We start from the raw sequence: 22,776 nt of genomic DNA on the forward strand, positions 1-22,776 counted from the left end.
GAGCGAAGGAGTTTGTTGTAACTTGTTTGAACCATGTGTACTTTATTCCTGCTGTTATATGCTGAAATGCTTTGCTGTGATTCACCCAAATGTTTATTTGCTTAATACAAAATATACTTTTTGGTGCTGCTTAATTTTTAATCGATCCAATAGAAGTGCCTGTTTAAAAATTAAAATTAACAATTCCCTCTTTGTATTCTCGGGTCACTGTCTGTGTGGAGTTTGCACATTCTCCTCGTGTCTGCGTGGGTTTCCTCCGGGTGCTCCGGTTTCCTCCCACAGTCCAAAGATGTGCGGGTTAGGTTGATTGGCCAGGTTAAAAAATTGCCCCTTAGAGTCCTGGGATGTGTAGGTTAGAGGGATTAGCGGATAAAATATGTGGGGGTAGGGCCTGGGTGGGATTGTGGTCGGTGCAGACTCGATGGGCCGAATGGCCTCCTTCTGCACTGTAGGGTTTCTATGATTCTATGATTAATGGGATAATTGCATTGCATTTGGTCCTGGATTATCAAGGTCAAAAGTTGAAAATTGCACATGTAGACATCAGGCAAGGATTGAATTGGCTGAGCCCTATTTGCACGCTTTATTGTCGCTCATTGTCTGTCTTCAATCTTGGGTTGCCAGCACCCACAAAGTTTTCGATCAGAGTCGGTATGGGGAAACCTTGTTATTAAACAGTTTATTTAGAAGTGATAGTGTGTTGAGTAAGTATTTCATAGAACATTGAAGTTGGAGAACAAGGAAGAGCTGATGGTAGATAGGATGTAGAGTGTAAAATTCCAACCTACCTTTCAATGCTGTTTTCATTTTTGTCTAATGTAATTGGATGGGGAAAATTACAACTTTAGCAAAAGATCTGTCCTTTTGAAGTATTTTTGCGCTGACTAAATAAATGCCACATGCTGCAATTTTGTTTTATCTACTTTACTCTTTTGCACCATGAAAGAGAACTGTTTTTTACCTCCACGCTTTATTCAAAATAAGTACAGGAATGGTAAGGGTTGGAGCTTCATCATAAAATCAGCAGTTTGATAAATGCGAAGTGATGCATTTTGGTAGAAATAATGTAGGGAGGAGCTATATGATAAATGGCAGAACCATAAAGGGTGTAGATACGCAGAGGGACCTGGGTGTGCAAGTCCACAGATCCTTGAAAGTGACGTCACAGGTGGAGAAGGCGGTGAAGAAGGCATATGGCATGTTTGCCTTTATAGGACGGGGCATAGAGTATAAAAGTTGGGGTCTGATGTTGCAGATGTATAGAACGTTGGTTCGGCCGCATCTGGAATACTGCGTCCAGTTCTGGTCGCCACACTACCAGAAGGACGTGGAGGCTTTGGAGAGAGTACAGAGGAGGTTTACCAGGATGTTACCTGGTATGGAGGGGCTTAGTTATGAGGAGAGATTGGGTAAACTGGGGTTGTTCTCCCTGGAAAGACGGAGGATGAGGGGAGACTTAATAGAGGTGTATAAAATTATGAAAGGCATAGATAGGGTGAACGGTGGGAAGCTTTTCCCCAGGTCGGTGGTGACATTCACGAGGGGTCATAGGTTCAAGGTGAAGGGAGGTAGGTTTAACACCGATATCAGACGGACATATTTTACACAGAGGGTGGTGGGGGCCTGGAATGCGCTGCCAGGCAAGGTGGTGGAGGCGGACACACTGGGAACGTTTAAGACTTATCTAGACAGCCATATGAACGAAATGGGAATGGAGGGATACAAAAGAATGGTCTAGTTTGGACCAGGGAGCGGCGCAGGCTTGGAGGGCCGAAGGGCCTGTTCCTGTGCTGTATTGTTCTTTGTTCTTTGTTATTACTGGAGGCCTCACTTCCCTTTTTGGAATATGAAGTCTGAAGTATACCCAGTCAATAATACAAATATTATCCTGAATTTGTTTATAAATTGGCTGTTTATAGTTATAGTTTTCATGAAATAAACAAGATGACACTAATGTTTAAAATCAGTGTTTTTTGGGTTTCTGAAATTAAATCACAACTTGAATTGCACATCATGCTGATATAATGTTAGACTTTGGATGTTAGTTGAGAGTTGACTATAAAACCCCAGCTCAGAGGCAGTTGGTCCGGTAGGAACAATCAATAATCATTCTTGTTAAATGCTCATGTATTGTTTGTATCCCCAATATTAGATTACATTTGCAAGTATTGTACTCTATATTAAAAAAAATATGAATTTGGAAAATACTTCCAATGTTTTTATTCATGGGATGTGAGCATGGCTGGTAAGGCCAGCATTTGTTCCTCATCTCTAATTATCCTTGAAAAGCTGGTGGTGAGCCACTATCCTGAACTACTGCAATCTTTGATGTGTAAGTACATCCTCAGTGCTGTTGGGAAGGGAGTGCCAAGATTTTGACCCAACATGACGAAGGAATGGCAATATGGTTCCAAGTCAGGATGGTGTGTGGTTTGTAGGGGAATTTGACGTTTTCATGCATCTATTGCACTTGTCTTTCTAAATGGTAAAGGTCACAGGTTTGGAAAATGTTGTGAAAGAAGACTTGCTAAATTATTGTAATATGCGATGCCACTATGTGCTGGAGCGAACTCATGTTTAAGGTTTTGGATGGGGTGCCGATTGAGTGGGCTGCATTGTCCTGGATGGTGTGGAGTTTCTTGAGTGTTGTTAGAGCTGCACTCATCCAGGCAAAGGGAGAGCTTTCCATCACAGCCCTGACTTGTGCATTGCAGATGGTGCGAATCAGGAACTGAGTTACCCATTGCAGAATTTCCAGCCACAGTGGTGCTTATATGGCTGGTTCAGTTAAGTTTCTGGTCAGTGGTAACACTCAGGATGTTGAGAGTGGGGGATTCAGTGATGGCAATGCCATTAAATGTCAAGAGAAGATGGTTAGATTCTCATTTGTTGAGATGACCCTTGTCTGGAACAAACATTACTTGCCATGAATATTACTTGCCACTTATCAGCCTAAGTCTGGATGTTGTCTAGGTCTTGCTGCATACGGACACAGTCGGCTGCAATATTTGAGGAATTGCAAATGGCACTGTGCAATCACCAGTGAACATTTCCACTTCTGACTGACTGTATGATGGAGGGAAGGTCATTGATGAAGCAGCTGAAGATGGTTGAATCCGCAGCAGGTCTTGGGGCTGAGATGATTGGCCTCCAACTACCACAGCCGCCTTCCTTTGTGTTAGGTATGACTCCAACCAGTGAAGAATTTCCCTCTAATTCCCGTGACTTCAGTTTTACTAGGGCTGCTTGATACTACATTCGGTGAAATGCTGCCTTGTAGATGGTGCGTTTTTCAGTTCACTAATCGAGTCCCTTTATCGCTCATTCTGATCTCATGCTGTGATCTCAGACTTTGGATTCACCTTCAATATTCTCTCAGATTCTTGGATACTAGTCTCTCCCATATGTTTACACATTTGCCCAATATCAAGTAATACAATAATGTAAGTTGGGGGTAAAACAGTGAGACTCATCCTTTGAATTTGGTGCTATGAACTTTGCATGTGCCTCTTCAATCTTCTGGATAGTCGATTAGTTAACATTTTACTGAGATGAAGTCAGAAATTGTTAAGCTGCTTTATTTTTGTCAGTAACTGAACATGAACAGCAATGCTTCTAGCTGTTTCTATTTGACTTCAAATTGATCTGTAGACCACCTCCATAAATGGTAAAAATAAATGCACCATTATGTCCTGGTTAATGGGCTAAATAACACTTGTTTTGGCAAGCATGTCATTAATTCAGATCAAGCTACTCTTAAGCTAGACTCTGAGGCCGTAACCTGCCTTTTCTCCAGGCGTGGAAAGATGGACATTCTCATCTGTAAAATGCAATTTTTCTGGGCTACTTGTCACAACATTTCATCTGATTTCTGATTTGTAGCTACAGTCTGCGGCTGTCTTGTGAATTTAACTCCTTGAAAGAAAGCTTTAACTTAAAAGCACATTTTAATATCAATTAGGCTAAGCTCCTCTACAAAGGTGAAATGTTGAAAATCCCTAAACACAACAATGGTAAAATGGAACATTAAATATTTATTTAATTAATCGGTATTTATTTAAGCGGTATTCACGAAGGAGAGGGACGTGTTAACCGGGAGTGTCTCGGAGGGAGGTGTTGACCCGTTAGAGAAAATCTCCATTACAAGGGAGGAAGTGTTAGGTTTTTTAGGGAACATTAAAACTGACAAAGCCCCAGGGCCTGATGGCATCTATCCTAGACTGCTCAGGGAGACGAGAGATGAAATTGCTGGGCCTCTGACGGAAATCTTTGTCGCTTCTTTGGACACAGGTGAGGTCCCTGAAGATTGGAGGATAGCGAATGTGGTCCCGTTGTTTAAGAAGGGTAGCAGGGATAACCCGAGAAATTATAGGCCGGTGAGCTTGACGTCCGAGGTAGGGAAGTTGTTGGAGAGGATTCTTAGAGACAGGGTGTATGTGCATTTAGAACGGAACAATCTCATTAGTGACAGACAGCATGGTTTTGTAAGAGGGAGGTCGTGCCTTACAAATTTGGTGGAGTTTTTTGAGGAAGTGACAAAAACGGTTGACGAAGGAAGGGCCGTGGATGTCGTCTATATAGATTTCAGTAAGGCATTTGACAAAGTCCCTCATGGCAGGTTGGTTAAAAAGCTTAAGGCTCATGGGATACAAGGAAAAGTGGCTAGATGGGTGGAGAACTGGCTTGGCCATAGGAGACAGAGGGTAGCGATCGAAGGGTTTTTTTCCGGCTGGAGGTCTGTGACCAGTGGTGTTCCGCAGGGCTCTGTACTGGGACCTGTGCTGTTTGTGATATATATAAATGATTTGGAAGAAGGTGTAACTGGTGTTATCAGCAAGTTTGCGGATGACACGAAGATGGCTGGACTTGCGGATAGCGATGAACATTGTCGGGCAATACAGCAGGATATAGATAGGCTGGAAAATTGGGCGGAGAGGTGGCAGATGGAATTTAATCCAGATAAATGCGAAGTGATGCATTTTGGAAGAAATAATGTAGGGAGGCGTTATACAATAAATGGCAGAGCCATCAAGAGTATAGAAACACAGAGGGACCTAGGTGTGCAAGTCCACAAATCCTTGAAGGTGGCAACACAGGTGGAGAAGGTGGTGAAGAAGACATATGGTATGCTTGCCTTTATAGGACGGGTTATAGAGTATAAAAGCTGGAGTCTGATGATGCAGCTGTATAGAACGCTGGTTAGGCCACATTTGGAGTACTGTGTCCAGTTTTGGTCGCCGCACTACCAGAAGGATGTGGAGGCGTTAGAAAGAGTGCAAAGAAGATTTACCAGGATGTTGCCTGGTATGGAGGGTCTTAGCTATGAGGAGAGATTGGGTAAACTAGGGTTGTTCTCCCTGGAAAGACGGAGAATGAGGGGAGATCTAATAGAGATGTACAAGATTATGAAGGGGATCGATAAGGTGAACAGTGGGAAGCTTTTTCCCAGATCAGAAGTGACGATCACGAGGGGTCACGGGCTCAAGGTGAGAGGGGCGAAGTATAACTCCGATATTAGAGGGATGTTTTTTACACAGAGGGTGGTGGGGGCCTGGAATGCGCTGCCAAGTAGGGTGGTGGAGGCAGACACGCTGACATCGTTTAAGATTTACCTGGAGAGTCACATGAGCAGCCTGGGAATGGAGGGATACAAACGATTGGTCGAGTTGGACCAAGGAGTGGCACAGGCTTGGAGGGCCGAAGGGCCTGTTTCCTGTGCTGTACTGTTCTTTGTTCTTTTGTTCTTTGTTTAAATTTGTTTCAATTCTGAAAATTCTGGTTTTCCAATCCTACTTATAATTGGAGCTTAACATTTTTCAGTCTGCACAGGCTATGACGGGGAGCTGTTTTATTACTTTTTTTTCCAAACTAGTAAGGCACCTAATGTGGTGCCATATTTATTCTGTCACACCTTGGGTTGATCCACAACACCGTATGGCACTGTTCTTTGTCCCTGCACAGATCATTGTTGCCATGGAGAGACATCTACATGTGAGAGGACATATTAATGTCAGTAAACTTGAGATGTAAGAGCAGAGAAAGGCAGGTAGATCAAGTTTAATAACTGATCCCTCAGTGGGTATGTGATTAGCTTACTGCTGTGCTCTGGACACTTGTTTCATTTCATTAAAACATTTACATTTTTGAGGATTTTTTTTCACCTCTATATTACTGACCAATTGTCTTAAAAAATACATTTTTGTAAGGCATGATTACCCACAAAATCTTTTTAAAAATGAAACTAGCTGTCAGCTATAACAATGTAACCAAGTTGTTGGATTTGGAATATGTTTCTGGCTTATGCAGAGGGTGGAGATTTGCAGCAATCATTCAGAAGGAAGTTGGATGAGTTCTTGACAGCAGCTGATACTGTTGCATACGAAGGGTGAGTGGGATATTAGGTAATGTATTTTGTGGTCACTGTTATATCCTAATACTTGTTTTGACTCATTGGGATAGGTAGAGGAAATTTCCAGGATTATTTCCCTCCTGAATTGACGTAAGCTTTTTAAAAACTTTTTTTTGCTTCACTCAGGAAATTACATTGACTGCTGGTGGACGGGGAGCATTGGGGATCATGTTACTTGGATGCAACAAACTGAATGAGACGAACCAGTTAGATTTATGTTCATTTGTAACATTCAAAGCTACATTCTTTGTTTAAAACCTAATTGCACAAAAGTCCAAGCTCTCCTCTCCTTCACTAGGTACTCTTCAATGCCTAAATTGTTTCATTTATTTCCATAGATACAAAAAAACACAGGAAACTCTCAATACCACAGGACAAAAGGCATCAGCAGCTTTGACTAACGTAAGCTCTACAGTTAACAAGAAAATAGGAGAGATGAAGTAAGTAAAAGTGAATGCATTCCGGACTCAGTAATTCTTAATGCAAAGTGTTTGTTATCACAGTACTTTTATGTAGCACATACACTAGACCTTTTATTCTTTATACAACCTTCAGTTTTAAGTGATTATTACAGAACTCATGCAATACCTTAATTTATAATATGTTTGAAATACAAAGTTTATAAGATTCTTATGTTTTGAGATAGGCAATTTGATTTAATGTAAAATGGAAGAATGAAGGGTGCCATGTGACCTGCTCTGAATTCTATCCAACCAGAGGCCTGAGTGGCTCAGTTGCTATGGGGACAAAAGGGGCCCCAAGTTAAGAGATTTGCTGAGAACTTGCGAAATATTCACATCTGTAGACAATGGCAAAAACATCTGTATTGATTTAGGGTAGACTATTAGTCTCCAAATCTCTCAGGGAAGAGTTAATGAATATCAGGTTTTGTAACAGTTATACTTTAAATTGTCTATTCAGTTACAAAATAGAATGGAGTTGGGAGTCTAGACAATAGCTAATTAATATTTCTACATAAATACAAGGTCCACGTGATTCACGTTATCAGGAAGATGGGCTTTGGGAAGGGAAGAGTCCATAGAAAGCCAATGTAGTAATCATGTTACAGGATTTTCTAAGATATCATTGAACTTGACAGAAATAGGTTTGTCTGCAAGAATCTGAGAGAGAGTACAGAAAAATTAGAAGCAGGGAAAAGGCTGACCCTATTTTCCACAATGTTGAAAGTAGGGTGGGAATTCGTGCTGGGATGGAAGAGACCAAGTTTGTGAGGATCTCCAGGAAGATTTGCCTAGTTTGGGCGAGAGAAAAGGAATGGCTTTGGACTGGTTCCGGGAAAATAAAATGCCTGCCTAAGAGATAGGGTAAAGTACAACCATACTGGGGAATTTTGGGTTGTTTTAAAAGTTAAGTAGGGAAACTTCTCTCTAGTTTAGAGTATAAGCTGCCTACAAACGTAGTGTTTGGTCAATCTTGTTTTTAGCTTGTTTATTACAGTAAAACTTCTATAACTTGGAACCTTGTAACATTTTCTGGAGGTCACTGGGATTCAAATACCTTTTATAAAAGTTGTCGGCCTCTGTGGGAATTAGAACAAATATGTTTTTTTTAAGTCTGCGATCTTTGCAAATGTTTTACTCCTTCATGTTTAGTAATGTTTTACTCTAGTGATTGCATCTGTTAGTACACTATCTGTGCTGCTTGATATCCATAACTGACTAACTGTTTTGCTGTAGCTTATATTACTTCAGACGTCTGCTCCCAAGCAGGTGAGATTAAAATAGTTTGGACATGTTGAGTTGTCTTTTAAGATACCAACATGGAAAGGGATGTGTGACACACAATTCCACATTTTCATTCTGTTTAATGAACTAGTGCATATACAAAGGGTTGACCACAATATATCCTTTTTGACATTTCTTTCTGAATGATTTTATTTTCTGTATGGCAACCTAGCATACAGCATCAAGTTCTCATCTGGGCTCTAAGTGTTGTTTTCATCCATCATTTTTGTACTGAGCTTTTTTTAAGTTTTCATTAACTGATAACTACATGATACATTGGAATGTGAGAATTCGAATTGAATAAGTAGGAATGGTGCCTGGGATGCTAATGTTCCACAGTTTTCATGGGTTTTTTGCAAATTTACTCCCATTAGTTTTCTCATGCCCACCCACTCTTTCAAAATCCCACTCCGTCACAGGTGTGGACTGAGATATGGATCGTAAAATTCAGGTGGAATGGTGTCTTGACCTCCAACCTGCTGAAATTTTACTCGCCATGAAGTTGGTGTCAGACAACTTGCCAACTCTTGGGCCAATTGATGCCCTTAAGTGTCTCCTCCCACCATGGCTGTTTTTTTTTACCAGTGGCGGGAGTTGACCAAGCCACATGGCAAGGCTACTGTAAATCCTAGTGGCCTGGCTACGAGCTCGGTAGTGTGTGCCTCCTGTTTGGATGCCATATGCCCAACAAAGCCCTTCCAACCAACAGTGATCAAGCCTGTTTTTTTCCACTCTCCAACCACCTAATCATGCCCCCCTCCTCTCTTGCTTGGGCATTTCAAGCCTCATGGCTGTTAAGTCAAATCAGGGCTTAATGGCCATGCAGAGGTGGGCTTGCCCATGATTTCTGATAGTGAATATTGGGGTTGGGGGCATCATCACAACTGAACCTAATCTTAGCCTCACCTAGAATCCACACAAGGGAAATGACATTTCCAGCAGGATTACTTGTTATTGATGAGGAGTAGGAATTCACACCATTTTCTCTCCTGAACTTTGGTACAGAGATCAATAGCATCACAACTGCTTCACCAGGCTACAATTATCTTTACATCAGAAATCAAACTTGCAATCTTCCTAGCGAGTTACTAGATTAATTTAAAACATTTTGTCTGACCTTCAGCTCCTGTTTTCTTTCTAGTTTAATTTTTAAACTCTCACGATTGGTAAATCAGACGCTTTAAAATTATACACCCAGGTAGCAGTGTGTGCTTGTAGTAATGTTCCAAAAAGATTTATTTGTGGATCCTTTTTAAGTTATTCCCCCATTTGTGGAGATTCCTGGATGAAGCAAAAACGGCTGTTGGGCAAAGCAGCTTAAATCATCATAGCTAGAGGAAGTATTAACCCATGGCATAGTGTAAAAAGTGTAATTAGATTACCTGTATTACAGTGCTGTGATTGCCTATGATGGGATTGTAAAACCCCTCGTATATGCACTTTTATTGCATAGTCAGTGTTTTGTGTTGTGTTGTGACTCTTCTCGGACATGATACGTTATTGTAAGCTTTTTAAAGTGTTTATTTTGAGTGTCAGCTGTTTGTTGCATGTGCTTTTCTTTGCAGCTATTTACTGCTTTCAGCTCTTTCATACTTCACCATTTAATATACAAAGTAAATCAAGTACAAAGCAAACATGGATCTAATGGTAAAAAGAAATGCAACGTCTGCAGTAATCAGTTTTTTAACTGATATAGCAATTATGTTGACACTTGGTTTCATCTCTCGCCGAACAGTTCTAGCCTGTAGAAAATTCCCTTAGAAAATTCCCTGTTCATGCATGTATTTTAATGCATCCAAAAAATATGAATTGTAATGATGCTGTGCATTTGAATGGTGATAAATTGTTCCTTCTATCATAATTGTATAAATAAAATAGAAAAAAAGAGTGCAGTAAAGTGAGATTGAATCTAACAGCAAGAAAAATATCCTTTCCAGATATGAGTAGAGCCTCCAAATCTAAGATGGGCATAGACTTGATGAGAGTTAATGTTTGTTGAATGTAAAAATGTTTGCTAGGAATGAAGGAAATCAAACTCCTTGGAGGCACCTTTAGCAATGAAGATGATTTGGAAGTGTTAATCACAGTTCCTGGTGGTCTGAGGCTAAAATTTCAGAGGAACTCTGAGGAGTTTTGACCCTGAGACATAGCATGGCATATGGACATGTCCTCGCACTCATGAACCAAACTACTAGCTATGGATGGATAGCTCCATTGCCTTGTGGATAACTCAGAAAAGGTAAAGACTAAAGGAATGAACCCTGAATAAAAATCTGGAGTGGAGCCCAAAGGCAGAGACTGATACCTAAATATGTAATTTTTCTGGCAATTCCTGCAACCAAGCCAGTGCTGACTGTAAAACGTGCGTTCCTTTGGATTCAGCTGGAGAGGTCAAAATGGAGATCCTTTAGTTTGGGCAATCATAGGGTCCCAGAGAGGACATTCCAGTATCGCTGCAGAGGGTTAGCACAATACAGGAGACAGGGGTATTGAGTGATAAGCTGTACTCCCAAGTGTGGTCTAACTAAAACTCTATACAGTTACAGCAACATTTCGTTATACTTGTATTCCAGTTTCCTTGCAATGAAGACTAACATGCCTTTCACCTTCCTAATTGTTTACTAAACCTTCATTCTAACTTTCTATGTACTTTGCATGCCAAGTTTCTCCAGATATCAACATTTGGAAGTTTTACCCATTTTTCAAAAATAGAGGGTGGAGACAGTGGCTATGGAATCAAGTTTCTGACGATGATCGAAGGCCATGGCTCTGTCTTTCCTGTATTAAAACTAAGGGAATTTTTGGTCATCCTGTACAGGAAGTTGGACAAGCAGAAACCAGAAGAGTCAAGGGTTATGGAGGTGGCAGACAGATGGGAAAGTAGAGTTGAGACCACAACTAGATCAGCCATGATCTTATTGAGTGGCGGAGCAGGCTCAAAGAGCTGACTGACCTCCTGCTCCTAAGACCCATGTTCTCATGTTCCAGACAATTTGTGACAATAGAGGAATAGAAAGAGGTAATGGGAAGGTAGAGGTTGGTGTTGTCAGGGTACATGTGGAAGCCAACAATTTGTCTTTGGATGTCACCGATGGATAGCATGCAGATGAGAAATAGGCAAGGACTAAGACCCACAAATTTTGGACATAATTTAAAAGTGATGTTTCATTTTTAATGGTAAGAATGCCACCTGGATACCAGAAATCTAAAAATTATGTAATTCAGTGACTTCAGGGGAAGCCAATGCACTCCTGATAATGACTAGATAAATAAGAATGGAACAAGGCAAGTGCAACCCCACCCCAGCTTATCAACAGAGAGTTGGAGGACGATGGTGTGTGGTAAATCATGTCAAAGGCTGCAAACAGGATGAGGAGGGCTAGTTTGTCATCATCACAGTCAGATAGGATGTCATTTTTGACTTTAAAGCATTGTTTCAGAACAGTGGCAGGGATGCAGACCTGTTTGGAAGGATTCAAACATGAAGTTCTGGTTGGATTTAGGAGGTTAAGGACTTTGGAGAAGAATGGGAATTTGGTGATGGAATGGCAGTTTGCAGGGTTGATAGAGTGAAGATTTTTCTTTAAGGAGAGGGTGATGATGGCAGATTAGATGGAAAGGGGACAGAACCTGAGGAGCGAGAACCATGAACATTGTTGGCTGACTTGGGGGCCAGAAAGACAAGTTAGCTGGTCATAGTTTAGTGGAATAGGGTCAGGGGAGCAAGACATGAGTCTTTTGAACAAGATGAGCTCAGAGTGTGTATGAGGGGAATTATTTCGGTCAAAGAAACTGGCTGTTGAAACCAAACTATGTGGATTGTCTCTTTAAGGGCAGCAGAGTAGGGTCACCTGGCCTGGGTGACCCATCAGGATTCAGAGTGGGGAATCACCCCGGCAGGAGGAGTTCACTTAAGCAGAATCATTTTAGAACTAGCAGCAGACATGCTGCTCTTGTAGATCCATGCAGGTGAATCTTTTTTTTTGTTCAGTAATGAAGTCTCTGAAGGTGCATCATTACAGCAAGTAAAGCAATTATGTGTTACTTTTTCTAACTGTAGCAAGTCTCACAACACAAGATTAAAGTCCAACAGGTTTATTTGGTATCACGAGCTTTTGGAGCGTTGCTCCTTCATCAAGTGACTCACCTGATGAAGGAGCAGCACTCCGAAAGCTCATGATTCCAAATAAACCTGTTGGACTTTAACCTGGTGTTGTGAGACTCCTTACTGTGCCCACTCCAGTCCAACGCTGGCATCTCCACATCATTTTTCTAACTGGTTATCTCTCATCAATAGAGTTGAACAGCAATAAAAGGAACACAAAATTCACATTTGGCAGTCATTGAAGAGGGTGGTCAGTGATTTCAGTGAGACACATGTTCATAGAGTAGGCAGTTAGCAGAAACAATTTAACGTGTTAATGAATGAAGTAATACATTTTGGAAGATAAAACCAAGATTGGAAGTATACACTTAAAGGAAAGGTGCTGAAAAATGTGCATGAATGGAGAGACCCACATAATCTCAGAACAATATAAGTGCAGGTAGATAAAACCATTTTAAAGCAATTAAGTTCTGTAATTTATAAATGGAGATCCAGAGGTCAAGAATTAATAAGTAATAATAAATGTGTTGTGCCCCTTTATTAAACTGACATTAAGATTATAGATTAATCAGAATGGGGAAATTATACTTATGAGGACACTATTTCCACAGGAGCTACTGCACAACAGGCTAAGAAGAGATTTAGGAGACCTTTAAAATTGTGAAAGGTTTTAAGAATAAATAGACCATTACCTTTCTCTGGATGGCTATCAACTTAAGCAATGCATGCTACAGGGCTGTAGGAAATGTGTGGACTGGTGGGATTCAATTTGGATTGCTCAGACACAGCAGATACAGACACAGTAGCCTCCTTACGTATGTGGTATCAGATTGTAATATTTTCTTGTATATGTCACTGCTTGTATTCCAAATGTTAATAGCTTTATTTAATAAATGTTTTAATTGTGGCCTTTTTTTCTACACTTATTGCTTGACTTAAGCACATTCAATGTTTTTCTTTCTTTAATGCTTCATGTACCAGTTACCCTGTGCAGCATTCAATTAGTCTGCCAGCTATGAGGTAATGTGATGTGAGTTGAAAGAACCGGGACATAACTAAATTTTAGCCGTGAGATTTGTTTGAACTGCATTAAGTAAAAAATTTTTTTAATGATTTAGTGAGAGACTTGGGAACATTTTTTTTCTCACATATGAGAAACCGAATGGAGGGGTTGATTCTCGTAAATCAGGGTAGATTTAATCAGATCAGTGTGAGAATTACAAAGTCAATTTACTTGCATTGGACTTTGTAAAATTTTAAGATTTATTCCCCCTTATTTAAATGTTAGCTTCAATTGCTGCTTCAAATTTCAAACATAAAGTTATGATTACCTCCAACACACTTGATGTTTATTGGAATAATTTTACTTTGATAATAAAATTACAGCCAGGCAACTGGCTTGGAGGAATTACATGGCCCAATGATGTCAGGGAAGTGAATTAATATTTGTAGTCAGATAATATGTATTTTAACTTCATTAATTCTAACAAGCAGGAAGCAATAAATGCATGGTTTCGAGTCGTTCCCATTTTGCCAATTATTAACATTGCAAGGTCAAGAAGCCCATTTAACCTAAACCCAGCTTTTTAGTTGGCTTGAAACTGCACTTTCCATTTAGGATGGTAGCAGTAGCAATTAACGCAATGAGAAAATAAGGCTTTGATTAGTCCAACTGCCTTTCTCCTGATCTTCCACTGCAGTGGTTTTGGAACCACCTACTAGTACCACAGGTTCTGCAATAAGCATTTAAGCTGGAAGAGGGAATAAGAAATATATTTTGTTAAATATTAGCCTGGTTGATGATTCTAACAGACAAAATCTTAATAAAGTCATAGGACTTTTATTTTGTCTGTAATGTGGACATTGCTGAGTTTATTTTAATGGGTTTGCAAATCCATTGAATAGTGAACAGAGGAACACCACTCAAACATATTAAGCATTTATTCAATAATATTGCAAACAGTATATTTTGAACGTATCATCTGGATTTATCAGTTCAGCACACTAGTCATTATACTTTACAAGTGGTCCTAAAGCTGGTTAATTTACAGTATGCATAGGGTACAACCATAATTTTTGGCTACTGTTATCATTGAAACCGTGCCAAACAGAGCAATTTATGGTTGTTATCTTGCATGTTTACTTAGTTATGGTTCCTATTGAATTTGTGTTCTGTTTTTAAAATACATTTAACTATGTCTCTAAATATTACCAGTTGTGTCTGTATTTTTAGAATGCTTGGGCTCTATCAGTTTAATGTAATGTGCACCTCTTCAATAAGCAGTAACTTGCTTTCAGCCGTTGGAAAGTTTCTTGACCTACTACTACATGGAAGTTCACTAACAGTGAATTCAACATTTTAAAAAAAAACATGCAATCAGTGCTGTTTCCTGCCAACATAAATTAGAAACATGTGTGGAAGACTAATTTACATAAAATGTGATTATTAGTAAAACTTAATATTTATAAAATCTGTGCCAAAATGCGTGATCCATTTACCGTAACTCTAAGTGAATAAAACACAAAAACAAATCATTGTGTTTCTTGTTGCCACAGAAATTCTCCTACATTCAAGTCCTTTGAGGAGCGGGTGGAAACTACAGTTAGCAGCCTGAAGGTAAAGGTTTTGTTGTCATAATTTGGTGGTGGAATGTATCAGCACTGCATATCTCTTAAACCTAGCCGATCAATGTGGTTTGATCTGGTTATGTTGCATTTAGAATTCCAACTTTCATCTTCCTGAGCACATTTGAAATTTCATACATCATCTTCATTATTCAAAATTAATTAAAATAATTAAGCCCCACATTTAGAGGAGGCATGATAAATGCCGGCACAACAACCAGTCAATGCCAGTGTTAATGCTTCACCTGAGCCTCCTTCCATGTTTTCTCACCTAAATCTACCATTGTAATATCTACTCCAATTCTGCCTTATACGCGTGTCTACCTTCCCCTTAAATGCATCTGTACTGTTTGCTCCGATTACTCCCTGTGGTGGCGAGTTCCGCATTCTCTCACTCTTTGGGTAAAGAAGTTTCTTCTAATTCCCTATTGGATTTCTGGTGACTATTTTATATAGATGGCCTCTAGTTATGTTCTTCCCCACAAGAGGAAACATTCTCTCTCTATCCACTCTATCAAAACCTTTCATATTTGTAAAGAGCCCCTCTGCCTTTTCTTAGAAGTATGCCCATGTATTTCTGGTATAATCCATGTAAATCTTCTCCTCTCTCTCCCCCGTGTCTCTGTTATTTTCCTAGTAAGATGATTAGGACTGAACTGAGTACTCCTAAGTGATATCTTGGTGTATTGAGTTGGTACAAGGTCAGTATAAATTTATTTTGGCATTCTGAACACTAATCACTTGACTCAGTGGAAATGAAAATTAGGGGAAATTCTAATGGATGGCCGATCCAATATTAGCTATTTTATAAAGACATGTAACAGTTGCTAAAGACACTTTATTAAATTAAAGAAAAGACAGATTCACACAAATAGGACAATAATACTCTAAGACAATTAAATAAATAAATCTTTAAACACATGCAGTTTATATAGTAATTACCTCTTGTTCCAAGATATATCTGCGATCCCTGAACTCCTTTAGACTTTCCTGTTCCCAACAACATCCAAATTGAATCAATCTATAAGTCAAATCCAGCTTATAGTTACCACACAATACAAAGTGCATGATCATGTCTGGGAAATGTCTTTTTCCTGGAATGAACATACTTACACTGCCTTTACGAAGGTTTCTGGACTAACTTGGCTCTAAGATTTCTTAGATGTAAACTGCCTCTCAGGATCTGAAATGTTAAACTGCCCTGCTAGCAGATGTTACCATGCCTGCCTGCTTCTGCAGGTGTAGGTACTTATACCCTGGTTCCTCTTTTATTTTCCCCTCTGATTCTGTCTGGATTCCTGCTAATCTCATTACTGGTAAAGATTGCATCTCATCATCTCCTTTGAATGCTGGCTACTACTGTCGCTAGACAGATTTGACCTGTTGCTGGGCAGTTCACATCCTAACATTCCTTGTGAAATTCTTGTTCCTGCTGTTACTAGGCATATCCATGACACAGCATTTACTCCGTCTAGTCTGTTAGTATTTTATAAATTTATATGAGATCCCCCTTCATTCTTCTAAACTCCAGCAAATATAATCCTAACTGACTCAATCCCTCATATGTCAGTCCCGCCATCCCAGGAATCAGTCTGGTAAACCTTTGCTGCACACCCTCCATAGCAAGAACATCCTTCCTCAGAAAAGGAACCAAAAACCAACACTCCAGGTTCCAGCAAGGGCCTGTACAACTGCAGCAAGACATCCCTGCTCCTGTGCATGAATCCTCTCGCAGTGGAGGCCTATATAGCATTTGCCTTCATCACCGCCTGCTGCACCTGCATACTTACTTTCAGTGACTGATGTACCAGGACACCAAGGTCTCATTGCATATTCCCCCCTCTCAATCTATAGGCATCCAGTTAATAATCAGATTCCTATCTACTGCGTTGGCAGGCAATTAACTTTGAGAAGATAATCCAAGTTTGATGCTACGATAGTGAATGTTCACAGCTGCAGTTTCAGTAAAAATCATTAATAATTGAGAATGTGAATTCTGGATTTTTTTTTTGCTCTCCTGATGGTTAATGTAGCGGCTCTATATTCAACCAGCTGAGCAAAGAGTACAAATCAAATCTGGAACCTCTTGGTTTTTTATTGAATGCAAATTTGCGCTTCCAAGATTAGGTTGATTTTAAGAGAGTAACTACTGCCACAATACAAAAGCAAAAATATAAAAACAAACCAACTGCAGATGCTGGAGATCTAAAATAAAAAAACAAAAATGCTGGAAAAACTTAGGACTGGTAGCAACTATGGAGAAACAGTATTAACATTTCAGGTCTGTGACCTATTGTCAGAACTGGGAAAAGTTAGAAATGTAACAGGTTTTAAGCAAATGAGAAGGAACAGGTTGGAAAAGAAATTGCTTAAAAGAGGAGGACTGTGATATGGTTGAAGATGGAAGAAATTAAATGACAAAATTGTTGATGGTGCAGGGCCAAATGGAGTGGTAATGGATTTAGTGAAGATACAAAAGATGCATCCAGAGATGGTATCAATGGCAGAAGGAGCAGCTGCTGCCCAAAAGCAAATGAATAGAAAAACCTTTTGTCATTTTACCTCCTGTCTTCCACTCTATCTCAGACCTCTTTACTATTTTTACAACCCCTTCTCCCCCTTTGACTTACTTAAAACCTATTACATTTCTAAACAATTCTGTGTCCTCATGAGAGGTGACGGAACTGAAACGTTAACTCTGTTTCTCTCTCCACAGATGTTGTCTGAGCTGCTGAATATCTCCAGTACTCTTTGCTAAATTGACTGCATAGCTCCAGTCTTGTCATTTTTTATATATCCTGTTTTAGATTCCTTGCCTTTGACAAGAGACAAGTCACCAACAGATTGGGAGCTGGACCTTAATTTTATGTAAATGCACAATTTGCTCTACACAAGTAGTTTTGCTCTAATAAACATCAAAAGATATTGATCCACATTTTTTAAAGATTTGTTACACGGTAAAATTACCACAAGAGATAGAATGGTTGAGTGATAATATTAGTTCCTTTTACATGAACAGGGTCAATGGGTCCCTGTTAAAAGATTATTCGGCACTTATTTGTACAGAGCCAAAATATAAATAATTTTCAGAGGTGTGCTTTCAAAAGAAAAATATGTCATTCACAGTTTTTAAAAAAATTCTGAACTTATTGTGGAATAGAAATATAAACAATAACCTTGGAGGAAAACTTGTGCTCAACAGATGGATTGCTAAATTGGAATTCTTGAGGCTATTCGGAATTCTCGGTCTTTCACCCCCCCGCCCCCCCGATGTCTAAGATTACTTGGTCAATCATGTCCAATGCTACCACTAACCAGTGTGTGCTGCTTTTACAGCCAGTATGATTGTGGTATTCCTGACCACTTTGTATTCAATCATATTTTCATTGGTCTTTGGCTTTTCACCTCTCCCGGTATAATTATCACCCCAAGTTAGTCTCCTTTCTTTCTAGCTACTGACTCAAACTACTGGATTTTCCTTCTGTGGATGATGCCATTATTCACTTTTGGATGTATTGTTTATCTATAATTGTTTAAAAAAATAGTAGCTAGTAAGCTGATGAAATGTTATATTTAAATCTTCAGACTGATCAAACTATGTTGCTGTTATGTGGAGGTTATCAGTAGGCATAACCTCTGATACTGTGGATTTTTCTTAATTTCTCAATATTGTTTCTGTTTAGTGTAAAGTTGGTGTGCCGACCCAAAAAAGTGGAAATTTTGAAGATGTGCTGAATTCTACTGCCAACGCCAGTGTTCAGGAATCAACTTCAGCAAATCATTCAACTGAGGGCTTTGGAGTTTGTTAAATCTTTTCTTTAATACTGGAAAATATAAATGTATAATCTTGGTGTTACTAGATTTTATTTAAAATTCAGTAAACCCGTCTCTCCTGAGTATATTAGGAAAGACAACCTGGAATTATTCAAAACAGAAAAAATTTTCTACATTTTATCAATAGAAAATTGTTTCTTATACTTTTATTCTTTGACTATGTCTTTACTATATTTATAAAGAGCTTATTCCATAGTTTTATTCCGAGCTTCATCTGTGCTTGCATTGCAACAGTTTGTCGAGTTACATATGCTTTAAACAAAACCTGTTTTAAGAAATGTTTTATAAAGCCCTATTTTGAAGACTTAATGTATCATATTCTAGCTTGAGGTGTTGTAGGAAAAAAATGAGAAATTATTTCTTGATACCACCTCTATTTGCAACTTCTTGATGATGGTCATGAAGTGAAAGGCTATAAAATTAAGTATTTAGAAGTAGAATTAGCTATTTACAACATTGGTTAAATGAACCCTACAATCAACCTATTCTGTTAAAATAATTTGGCATTGTGTTTGATACTTTGAAGCACTTTAAAGATACTGTAATCATAATTATCAGAATATATGATATTTTGAATGTTACATTAGCTTTACTTAATGTTAAAGCTCTACATGGATTTGTTTTTTATGGCGTTACTCAGGATGGACACTAATTTATGCAGCAATACAGATTAATTGCTCAGCACTTACTATCTACTCTGTGGTCCAGTTTTAGTTCAAAATTCACCAGGTGAAATTAGAAGAAAGGGAAGCAATCAAGAGATAATTATCTTAGAAAAATCAACACCGAAATTAAAATCATCCCCAAGATTGCTATAACTGAGAAACATTTTTATTTATTATAGTGCATATGAAAATGTTACGATCTGAAATCTCCAAATCTTTGCTAGTATTACTATTTCAAAAAACATCATTAACACTGTCAAAATAGATTCCTCTCCCCACCATCCTGCAAAAGAAGTTTGTTTAGAGAAATTTAATTTATAAATCAAATACATTTGTATGTGTTCACTAATTGATAGTTAATGCTTTCAGTATTGTGTTGCAAAGGGAAGAAATGAAGATGTCAATCCTTTGAGTTAGTTGTGGCTCGGTTGACAGCATATTTGCTTCTGACTCGCAAGATTCTGGGTTCAAGTCCCATTCCAGGACTCTAGTGCAGTACTTAAGCAGTAAAATAAAAGAAAAATACTGCAGATGCTGGAAATCTGAAATAAGAACAGAAAATGCTGGATAAACTCTTGGCACTTAGCAAGATTTCAGTATTGTGTGCCAGGAAGCCCTTTCTGTACTTTCAGGAAGAAAGGAAGATGACTTAAAACTTTGAAACATATTTTGTCTCAAAACCTGTCCAAAAAATTGATTATTTCCTCCACTTTCCTGAAAGCCACTGCTAGATTAAGTTTCTATGAGCACCAGTTGTCATCCAGTACCTCAACCAAATTGCCGTGATTTACATGCAAGTGTTGGCAATTGTTTCTTTACTTAACAACCCAATTACATAGCAATCCACAACACAAGCCATAGTTGCTTTCCTAAGGTTCTGAGGCTAAATTAGTGTCAGACTTGTAGCTAACTCAATGCTAACTTATGACATTCTTGGTCAGTGTGCCTCACCAGTTACTGGATAAAATCAGAGCTGTAGCACAGACTTATACAAAGTTTGAACACATTTGCTAATGATACAGAAGAAACCAACACATTTATTCAAATTCACTGTCAATAAAATGTTTTGAAAATATTTTCCTTTTTGGCATGAATGCAGAAATGCTACTGTAGACCTCAGGTCTAGCATTATTTTGTTAATTTCCAAGTTACTTTAAAGCTTTTAATTTTAACCAAATGTCATTTTTTAGGCTTGCATTGCACAATGTAATTTACTGTATTTAACAATCGTTATTAATCACTCTCTGTTTAAAACTGGTTTTTGAATTGTGTTTAATTTAGGCAGGAGGACAGCAGCTTCCTGGATTTGAAGATTTTGGAAAACTTTTTCTTCATTAACGCATCTTATTATTTGCACTGGAAATTATTCATATGTTCTGATCTCTATGAAAGTGGGACAACAGTGGATGATGCATGCCTGATGTCTCAAATCTGATTTATTTTTACTTGTTTTTATGGGATGTGGTTGGCAAGACCAACATTTGTTGCCCATTCCCAATTCCCTTTGAGCTGAGGGACTTGCTAGGCCATTTCAGGGGGCAATTAAGAGTCAACCGCATGGCTGAATGTATCCAGAAAAGTGGTTCCCGAACTGTGGCTTGCGAATCCTCTTTTTTGGGGGGGGAGGGGGGATTCATGTAAAAAATTATGTAATGGGAGAATATTAAGAAACACAAATTCTTGTCTTAATTTGAAGTCCAGTGTCAGGAACTCCAGTTTGCGATAAGCCTCGGGCTCTCCACACATGTGCCAGCTGGGAAATGGCTGCATATATGTAGTTTTTTTTTGCCTTCAGACTAGGAACTGGCCCTGCATGGAAGAAAATAGGAAACGGTGCAAAAAGCAGGTCAGCTGAACTATTACGAATAATGTGTTATATCAGTCCAATTGTTCGGTTGATTTCTAAACATTATCCTCCTAAATGCTGATTTGTCATTTGCTGCAACGTTCCATTGAGTCTGTTAACTCTGTCTCAGGCACACTTTCTAATTCTTTTGAAATTCATCTCGTTAACAAAGCTGAATAAGTATTTGCTTGCTTGTGTTAGGTTGTCAAATGTGTACCGATGTCTTGGAGGTTGATGTGTTAACTTGGGATTTTTTAGGTTTCTGTGTAAGCAAACAGGAAATATTTGCATTTTGACGAATGTAAAGATGAGGATACACCATTGTTGCAATCCGTCATAATCTGTGACAGCCCCTCACGTCTGAACTGAACGAGGAGACAGATACAATTAAATGTTTCTGATACCTGCACAAGCCTGTCTGTTCCGTATGATTGCACATTAAATAGTCTAGGTTATTTTTCTTGATGAATCTGGCTGGTTGCAGCAAATAAATACCAGAGCAAAAACATTGTCACATCACTGACTGCAGAATTTTGGCACAATGAAATGATGACCGGGAATGATATATACAGATCTGTATATTTTAGGGGAGAAGTGGCAGCTTAGTTTTAAAAAGTGAAAATATGATAATTTGAAATATCATAATCCCTACTGTGCAGAAGGAGGCCATTTGGCTCATCGAATCTACACCGATCACAATTCCACCTGGGCCCTATCCCCGTAACCCCACATTTACTCCGCTAATCTCCTGACACTAGGGTCAATTTAGCACGGCCAACCAACCTAACTCACACATCTTTGGACTGTGGGAGGAAACCAGAATACCCGGAGGAAACCCGCGCAGACATGGGGAGAATGTGCAAACTCCACACACAGTGACCTGAGGCTGGGAATCGAAGCCAGGTCCCTGGCTCTGTGAGGTAGCAGTGTTAACCACTATGCCATCCTAACAATGCACTGTATGGGGTTGTAGATAAATATGGGTTAAGTACAGAAATTTCAGAATGATCAGTTGGTTTTGTGGAAATGTATATTTCATAAGCCATTATGCATTTTGCAGAGTTACTGGTTCAAGATTCCCCAGGACTTGGGTATACAACGTCCCAGAACACAAGTCTTTATTTTTTAAGGATCTAGTTCCCAAAGCACTTTTGAGCCAATGAAGTAAATTTGAAAGATTATTTTAATGTATATGTGACAAATTTGCACACATGGTACCACATACAACAGTGTGATAATGACCAGCCAACTATGTACTAGCCAACTTTCAGCCAGCAGTGCCAAAAGCTCATCTCATTATTGGCATATTTGCCTACAAAAATAGGTGACTATACTTCAAAACCCACTGGCTGAGGAGCTTTAGGATATCTGGAGGACATGAAGGATGCATTATAAAATGCATGTTTATTTCTTATTAGTGCTGCAACTTTTTGTAGGCCCCAATTGTCAGCAAATGAGGGAATGATGTGTGCAAGTTACCTGGTTGAATTGTTTCCATTTTCTATGGTTCCATAGGCAGCAGGCTTCTAATACAACCTCAGCGGAGT

General features: G+C 39.0%; 1 protein-coding gene across 1 annotated transcript in view; it reads left to right on the top strand.

Annotated features, from left to right (window-relative positions):
* The window catches only part of tpd52l1 (tpd52 like 1), a 37,202-nt gene extending 15,472 nt beyond the window's left edge, over positions 1–21,730 (top strand). The window contains exons 4-6 of the mRNA XM_078212811.1: positions 6,748–6,849; positions 14,816–14,876; positions 18,568–21,730. Coding sequence (XP_078068937.1) covers positions 6,748–6,849; positions 14,816–14,876; positions 18,568–18,693 — 289 coding nt within the window. The 3' untranslated portion in view covers positions 18,694–21,730. The remainder of the gene's footprint in view (positions 1–6,747; positions 6,850–14,815; positions 14,877–18,567) is intronic.
* The last annotated feature ends 1,046 nt before the right edge of the window (positions 21,731–22,776 follow it).

Source organism: Mustelus asterias, chromosome 5 (genome assembly GCF_964213995.1).
Source record: "Mustelus asterias chromosome 5, sMusAst1.hap1.1, whole genome shotgun sequence".
Classification (NCBI taxonomy): domain Eukaryota; kingdom Metazoa; phylum Chordata; class Chondrichthyes; order Carcharhiniformes; family Triakidae; genus Mustelus; species Mustelus asterias.